Source organism: Gossypium hirsutum, chromosome A08 (genome assembly GCF_007990345.1).
Source record: "Gossypium hirsutum isolate 1008001.06 chromosome A08, Gossypium_hirsutum_v2.1, whole genome shotgun sequence".
In the NCBI taxonomy this organism is placed as follows: domain Eukaryota; kingdom Viridiplantae; phylum Streptophyta; class Magnoliopsida; order Malvales; family Malvaceae; genus Gossypium; species Gossypium hirsutum.
The window spans coordinates 86,796,832-86,805,230 of NC_053431.1; the positions used below are offsets into that span (position 1 = coordinate 86,796,832).

At 35.6% G+C, this 8,399-nt stretch overlaps 2 protein-coding genes across 7 annotated transcripts; one reads left to right on the forward strand and one right to left on the reverse strand.

The window, feature by feature from the left end:
* The first annotated feature begins 2,894 nt into the window (after window positions 1-2,894).
* On the forward strand, window positions 2,895-5,676 carry LOC107947058 (actin-7). Of its 6 annotated transcripts, XM_041074479.1 has the most exons (7): window positions 2,922-3,083; window positions 3,179-3,208; window positions 3,791-3,860; window positions 3,953-4,346; window positions 4,436-5,049; window positions 5,153-5,260; window positions 5,425-5,509. In XM_041074479.1, the coding sequence occupies exons 3-6, from the start codon at window positions 3,804-3,806 to the stop codon at window positions 5,258-5,260; spliced, it is 1,173 nt and encodes a 390-aa protein (XP_040930413.1). In that variant the 5' UTR covers window positions 2,922-3,083; window positions 3,179-3,208; window positions 3,791-3,803; the 3' UTR covers window positions 5,425-5,509. The 6 variants fall into 6 exon arrangements, with proteins under 6 accessions (XP_016737099.1, XP_040930413.1, XP_016737106.1 ...); XM_016881617.2 differs by lacking the exon at window positions 5,153-5,260 and having other exon boundaries at window positions 5,425-5,676; XM_041074480.1 differs by lacking the exon at window positions 3,179-3,208 and having other exon boundaries at window positions 2,922-3,178.
* Window positions 5,677-5,868: 192 nt separating this feature from the next.
* LOC107947075 (RING-H2 finger protein ATL79) lies at window positions 5,869-8,141 on the reverse strand. The gene has a single exon (XM_016881627.2). It carries the CDS (start codon window positions 7,865-7,867, stop codon window positions 7,283-7,285), a length of 585 nt encoding a protein of 194 aa, XP_016737116.1. The 5' UTR covers window positions 7,868-8,141; the 3' UTR covers window positions 5,869-7,282.
* Between the last annotated feature and the right edge of the window lie 258 nt (window positions 8,142-8,399).

Genomic DNA, 8,399 nt, shown 5'->3' on the forward strand with positions numbered 1-8,399 from the left:
ACACTATCCAGTTTATCTCGGTAGTTATTGAAACGTTAAATTTGAATTATATGGAATGTATATGCTCTTGTGCTATTTTGGTTAATGTTTGGCTTATGTAAATGTTATGAACGATATTTTGTGCAAATAACCAATTTGCAAAGGGTATAAGAATGAGGTATAGTTGTTATGCTAGTATGTGTGGTTTACATATATTTAATTTGTTGTAGTTGTGATAACTCTGTTAGGTATTTTGATTTGGTACTTCTTGAATGAGTTGATGATTTGAATTAATGTGTATTTTGAGATTAAATTGTATATAATTGTGGTATCAATGAGGGTACATTGGTTAGGCACATATTAAGTTGGTTTTGATGTGTTTTTAACCTGATTAATGTCTTTTTTATTTTATATTTTGGTTAGTATTTGAGTTTCTTAAAGTCCAAGCAATTTGATTATGTTTTTATTAATGTATGATTTGAATGATTTACTATTCCGTTGTCCTGTAATATTCCGTAACCTTGTTTTGGTGATAAATATGGGTTAGAGGTGTTACAATGTCAAATCGTGTTGATTTCGCGACTTACATCCCAAACACGCGTAAAAACGTAATTTTTAGGCTTTCTAAGCATTCTAAAGTCTATAAATACCAAATAGAAGAAGAGAAAAGGGAGCCATCAGAGAAAGTCGACGAAAACAACTCGAAGAACACCATTGGAGCCAACTTTGAAGCAGATTTCCATCAAGATTGAATACCTCCTTTTAATTTCTCTTGAAGTTTTTATGAGTTTCTTTATTTCTTGTGGTTTTTCTTACTTTGAGATGTTTTTATTCACAATTATGAACTAATTCTCTAGATACCTAGTGAGGATGAACTCTATGATGAATTATATTATTTGATTTCTATTTTATGCGATAAATACTTGATTCTTATTCTCAATTATGTGCACTTATCTCTTGTTTTAATATTTTCGGGATATTAATTCATTTGTAATGTGCTTAATTAGAGGAGCAAAAGTCTCTGTTTAAGAGTAGATCTAGCATAATTGAGTGGAGTTGTATGCAATCCTAGAAATAGGACGACATAAATCTACTGGATTAGAGTCAAATCTAATAGGTGAATCCATGAACCGAGTTAAAGAGACAATAGGGGTTTTAATTAGAAAAGAATTTTGATTAATCAACCTAGAGTCAGTTATAATAGATGAAGTCTAAGCGGATTCTTTCCTAGGTATTGTCTCTCTCATTGGTTATCTTTCGGTTATTTTCCTGATTTATTTTCTATTGAGTTCTTAGTTAAATTAATTTAGTAAATCTTAGTTTAAAACAACCACTCCAAATTGTCAGCTAAATAATAGGAAAATAGTAATCACTAATACTTTTAGTTCTCGTAGATACGATATCTTTACTCACCACAACTATTTTATTTATCGATAGGTGCACTTGTCTTTGTCATATTTTTAGTTAGTTTCGGAAAACACACATCAATTTATTACTTAAAATTATATTTCTATCTAGATTATATTTTTATTAGAATTTTTATTAATATTTTTTGAAAATATTGTTTTACTAAAAATTAATCCTTTTTTTATAATTAGCAATGACCGGATCTCTAATCCGCCATGATGGCAAGCACATTCCCGTCAATCAATTACAAATGGCAAGAATATTTTTTTTTAATAAATTTCAATTTTGTTTAAATTTATTATTTCATTGTTATACTTTAATTTAATATTTTGTACATTTTTTACGTAAATAGGCAGAAGATCGATTTTTACAATGCTATATTCTTAGTCTACCCAGTCTTCCATCATCGTTGATTGAACCGTACTTGAGGGAAGCCGGTTTTTGGCATGTGACCCTTGTAGATCGAGGGTGTAAGTTGGACCCAAAACTCGTAAGTGCATAGGTGGAGAGGTGGAGACTCGAGACGCACACATTCTGTCTTCCATTCGGCGAGTGTACTATCATTTTGGAGGATGTGAATTTATAGTTAGGGTTACCGGTGGATGGGTCAGTAGTCACTGGATCTATTTATTCTGCTGATTGGGAAGACGTATGCGGTGAACTTTTGGGTTCAGTTCTGAAGACGATTTATGGAGGTCGAATCGAAATGAGTTGGCTACAAAAAATTTTGTGGGGCTAGTTGAGAATTCGACTGAACTCGAAAGAGAATGACACACTCGAGCGTACATCCTATAGATTCTCGAGGGTATCTTAATGCCGAACAAGTCATGAACACTCATCCATCTAAGGTGGTTGCTGAAACTCATTAACTTTAGAGAAGCAGACGAACTCATTAAGGGTCTATCATATTGGTGATATTGTACCGGGAGATATGTCGTGCGACGCAACCACGAAAAAACAAAATTAGTGGTTGCATTTTACTACTGCAGTCATGGGTGCGATACTGATTGCCATTTTTACGTCCTCAAGCGAACTACTCGTGTTATGAATCGGTAATTATTTGAATGAAATATCGGATCAACCTACGCTTCAAAAAAAATGTAAAAATTTTAAAAACTAATTTTACATCAGAACTGAGTACTCTGAGTTTCAATTATGAATCAATATGCATAATGAAATTCAAATATACGATTGATGTAAATATAAAGATTTTAAATTATGAATTCAATAATTACAATTATTATTTAAAATATTTTCACAATTTAAAATTTTGAACCCTATACCCTAAAATAACCTTAAACACAAAACCCTAGTATTTAAAAACCATACAAACCCTAAATCAACTCTGAAAAACCCTAACTGAAAAGAAGTGTTTTTCTAAGCGTTTTCCTTTAATCAGCCTATACTTATAATTATTTAAAAAATCGGTTTAATTTAATAAATTTCAAAAGAATTCAGACATTTATGAGTATTTAAGTCACTAGAAAAAGAATGAAATAAAAAGTAATTTGTGGAAAGGGAAAAGCTTTTTATATTCGGTGAGGAAAAAGACAGCCAAAAACAGAAAAAGTAGCGGTCCACTTACCTTTTGCCATAACCCCCATTATTCTAGAATTCCCTTCCTTCTTTACTTGCACTGCGCATTTCTTCTGAATTTCCTGCCTCTCATCTTCACTTCATTTCCCACTCAATCTCAGGTTTGCTCCTTCTACCTTTCACTTTCTTCTATTATTGTTATTTTTTTTCGATCCTTATGCCATCTTTGCCCGTCACTTTTTTTTTGGTTATTCAGGTAAACTTGGTCTTCTTTTGCTCTCAAACTGTATGTTCTGTTTCATTTTCTTTAGATTATGAACTATCTTTTTCACTTTCACTTTCCGATTATGAATTGTCAACTCTGAGTTGTGGTTCTGCTTTTGATTCTGATATCTTTGGAAGGGGGAGAGGTTAAAGTCAGTTACCGTTGAGTTTCTCATAGCCTCTGCTACTGTTCAAACTCAAGAACATGTGAAAGATTTTATAATGAAAAGTTACTGTGCGTGATAGTAGCTGTAGAAACCATTTTGTTTGTCGTAGTCACTTTTGAGTATTGGTTTCCTGATCGATCTGCTTGGAAATCTTGTTTGTGGATTTTGATGATCGGTGCCTTTACTTACTACTAACAGTAACTTTTAGTGACTGAAGCTAACCAGTTAGATCTGTAACAATTGATGACTCAATTAAGAACTGCAATGAAGTTTTAAACAATTATTATGTTTTGTTTATGAAATTTTAGAAAGCTTATGTTTTCCCAAGTACCAATTTGGTTTAGTCTTGCATGAAACTTTTGCACTCGTTTCCGTTATAATCAATGCCCTGTAATATCTTCAAATTGTCTTATGGTCTGATTGTGTTCTATTATTAGGTCAATCTGAAGTATGGCAGACGAAGACATTCAGCCTCTTGTTGTTGATAATGGTACTGGAATGGTTAAGGTGAGAGCAATATGATCCTTATTTTCTGGTGCATGTGTTTTTTTCACTTTTAAGTCTGAAGTTTTAAGAACCTCACTTATTTCCTCAAACAGGCTGGGTTTGCTGGAGATGATGCTCCTAGGGCTGTCTTCCCTAGTATTGTTGGACGGCCTAGACACACAGGTGTCATGGTGGGGATGGGGCAGAAAGATGCCTATGTGGGGGATGAGGCTCAGTCTAAAAGAGGTATTCTCACATTGAAATACCCTATTGAACATGGTATTGTTAGCAACTGGGATGACATGGAAAAGATCTGGCATCACACTTTCTACAATGAACTTCGTGTTGCTCCTGAAGAACACCCTGTGCTTCTTACTGAAGCACCTCTCAATCCTAAGGCCAACAGGGAGAAAATGACGCAGATAATGTTTGAAACGTTTAATGTTCCTGCCATGTATGTTGCAATTCAGGCAGTTCTATCCCTTTATGCTAGTGGGCGAACTACAGGTTTGTAGTAGTATGATGATTTTTCTTTGGACAATATGATTCTCCTCAAAGTTTGATTGATAATTTGTTGACAAGCCTGTTATTTCCAGGTATTGTGCTGGATTCTGGGGATGGAGTCAGTCACACAGTTCCGATCTATGAAGGTTATGCACTTCCCCATGCCATCCTCAGGCTTGACCTTGCTGGACGAGATTTAACAGATGCTTTGATGAAGATCCTGACAGAGAGGGGTTACTCATTCACCACAACTGCTGAGCGAGAAATTGTCCGTGACATCAAGGAGAAACTTGCTTATGTGGCACTCGACTTCGAGCAGGAGCTTGAAACTGCGAAAAGCAGCTCATCAATTGAGAAAAGTTATGAGCTACCTGATGGCCAGGTAATAACCATTGGAGCAGAGCGTTTCCGTTGTCCTGAGGTCTTATTTCAACCATCGCTTATTGGAATGGAAGCTCCTGGAATTCACGAGACCACTTATAACTCCATCATGAAATGTGATGTTGATATTAGAAAGGACTTGTACGGTAACATAGTGCTTAGTGGTGGATCCACCATGTTTCCTGGTATTGCTGATAGAATGAGCAAGGAAATCACAGCTCTTGCACCAAGTAGCATGAAGATTAAGGTGGTAGCACCCCCAGAGAGAAAATACAGTGTCTGGATTGGTGGGTCTATTTTAGCTTCTCTTAGTACATTCCAGCAGGTATGCATTATGTTTTACATTGCATTCACAAGCTTGTTTTACCTTTAGTTTGTCTTTCATCTACTTTATCAGAGAAGTGACTTTTGCATGCCTAATGTAAAAGACTGAAGGGTTTGAGCATCACATAGCACTGTTAAATACACATAGAAGCCAAAGAATGAAACATAGAAGCGTTTGCTACAACAACATTTTGAAAAAAGGAATGAAGTAGGTGGGCTGAATGTGCTTTGCATCTTACGTTGAATGCTTCTGATGATAATGTTGTTCCCATAGATGATATTCTGCTTTTTTATGCTTGGATTGGTTATTCAGAGTTCAGACAATGTTACTCTTTCAATTAACTCCAATGATATGTTTTGTTTGCATTGAATGTAGATGTGGATATCAAAAGCGGAGTATGACGAATCTGGGCCTGCCATTGTTCATAGGAAGTGCTTCTAGATATGTGCTTGTGTTCTTTTGCTGTTACCTTGTGTGGTTTTCATTTTGTTTTGTTTGTTTTTTTATTTTCGTCCATCATGAATGTATGAGATATGGTTTATAAGTATTGTTATATGCTAGCATGCTTTGTAGTGTTTACATATAATTATTTTATTCTATAATGATAGGAATGTTGCTTGGTTTTAACAATCATTTGCATTGTTTTTTTGTGTGTGCTGAATTATAGTTTTAAGCAAGCGAAATTGTTAGAAGTATAATGCTTGGAAAGCTTGTGATTTCTAGTATATAAATTATTAGACATTGTGGGACCGATGATGTGGATAAGATTGTGAAGTTGGTTCAATATTCTTAATTTACCCAAAAAGTTTAGTAGTTGGTCTCCATTGATGATTGTTTGCAATAATAAGAACCAAGTTTTTGCTGAGGTTTTAATTAAGAAAAAAAGTTATGGGCTACTCGTAGCGTGCAAGAGAAATTTGCATTATTCAATGCTTTCCCATGTAGCTTAAACTCATGGAATTCCTGTGGATGTAAAACTTAGAGCAGAATTAGGGAAGTGTCCAAGTAGAGGAAAATAAAGAAATGTGAGGTTGCTCCAATTGGAACATGACTTCAGTTATCGTCCGATATAAAAAATTAACAAAATAATCTTCTCTTGAAAATAAATAAATAAAAAAGCTTTGTTGATTTCTGGATAAATACCTTCAATTTGAAACTACTACTTTGACATGACAGTTATTTTCAGTTTCACTTCATACTCTCCTTTTACCTACAAGACACGAAGATGGTGCTGCAGAAATTTATTCTCTCAAAAGATTTTGGATCACACATGGGCAATGCTGATTCACAATGACTAACGTGTTTCAAAATTTACTATAATTTACGTAGGATAAGGATTATGAATCAAGTAAATGTTACCTAAAATAACAGAGACATTGAAGAAGGTGCAAATAATATGGCCGACAATATTTGAATTAAAGAATTGGAGGAATTTGACAGCCAAAATAACAAACCCTTCCTTTTTACTGCTTATCACACTACAATCAACAAATCTGGGAGATTTTCTTTTTTTCGGAAAAAAATTGAGAGATTAAGTTCAAAATTCCAAAGTAAAAGAAAAAAGGAGAATTACATTGACTACCAAAAATATTTGAAGTTTAGAGTAAATAATAATAATATTTCATCATACAACTTACCAGTCCAAAGTAGATTTCAATTTCTTTACCATTAGTTGAGGCTTTGAAGGTAATCGAAAAAAAATCAATTAATTTTCTTTCAAAATTATTTGGGATAAATATGAAAGTCAAAGTATCATAAAATTACGGGGTAGAAGCCATGTTGTTTCTCAAGAAAATCAAAGTGATGAAGCTCCAGGATTAATGACAGTAATATACCAGTTTATGATAGCAAAAAATTGTACCAATGGTTTATGATGTCTAATAACTAGGGAATCTCACTCATTAAACAAGCACACGCTTTTACCTCGCAACCAGAAGCCTCTTCACCATGACTGATATGTTATAGTCCCTGTCACTACTCAACCCAAAACATTCTAATTTCCGCTGATCTCTGCTTTCACGCAAACCCAGTCTCCTTACTACTATTTTATAATTTTCAAGTTTCAGTTCTTTTGTCTCAATCAACCATAATTCTGACTAATGGATGACATCCTTGACATCATTTTAATTTCTCCGATTTCTAAGAAAAAAAAAAAGGTTTCGAATTTGTCAATTACAGAGGAAAATGTAAGAGCGAGTTTACCCTACCCTACGAAGAAGAGCATCCAAAGCTGCTACGCTCTCCCCTGGGGCGCCACTGGTTGGGAAATGTTGTCAACGCATTGGTCGAAAGTTTCTTCCGACGATGGAGATGGAGAAAGACAAGTAGAACGGCAAGTGGGACAAGAGAAGTGAAAAGACAACCACTGTTGGATGCATTGTACATGGAATCCATGCTTACACTTGCCCAACACTTGAATCCTCTCTCCCTCCACGAATCCAGACAAGCAGGTAGCACATTCAGGCTCTGCTCCTACCAGCTTCATCCCCGTTGAGTAAACCAGTGTTGAAGCTTCAACCATGCGTGCTGCAGCTGTTTCTGGGACTGGCTTTCTCTGCTCTAGCTGTTGTTGGGTTAGGGGAAGTTGGTTGTTGCGAGAATGGCCTCCGCCACGTAGGAAGCAGCGTATGGCGGCCTTGAGAGCCAGAGAGCATATTAGAGCACAGAAGAGAATGACTAACCCTATGGCTGCGTTAGCTTCTAAGCCATTAGAGTTGGAGTAAGGCCGCCACCTACATGTTGAGGTTGAAGTGGAAGACATCTGTGGTTCCCCGGAAGAAAGCGGTGGGGACATGTGGACTGCAGGTGGTGGTCGCATTCAGTTTTCCTAGTATTTTGATTTTTTCCCACTTTTGGTTGCCGATTGTAAAAACTTCTGAAGAAGAAAGTGTTGGATGTAGGGTTGTGACAGGGAGGGAGAATGAGCAGTACGAGTAGAAGAGAAACGAGGATGTTTTATAGCCTTATTTTAGCACATCACCTAGTGGGTCTTAGTTCACCAATGTAACATCCAAATAAGAGATAAGTGGCTTGAATGTTTATGATGTCAAAAGAAATAGTCTTAAATGAGATGAGATGTAAGCGCTTATCCTTGTACCAATGGTTTTGAAGCAACTTGATTAGCTAATGGACGACAGTGATGATTGAAGTTAATGTTGTAAAGCTTGTTAGGTTAAGTGTACCTCAGCTTTTACACAAAGTAGACCCCATGGAAAGGCCTACAAACAGAAAGGGTAATGACAAGATAAGTTGATAGGGTTTCCAAATTCAAAGTGATTAGAGATGCTGATTGGTGTTTCTTTAGTGGTATTAATGGAGTGAGAGAAAGATGTGTCTCAAAAGAACTCAGA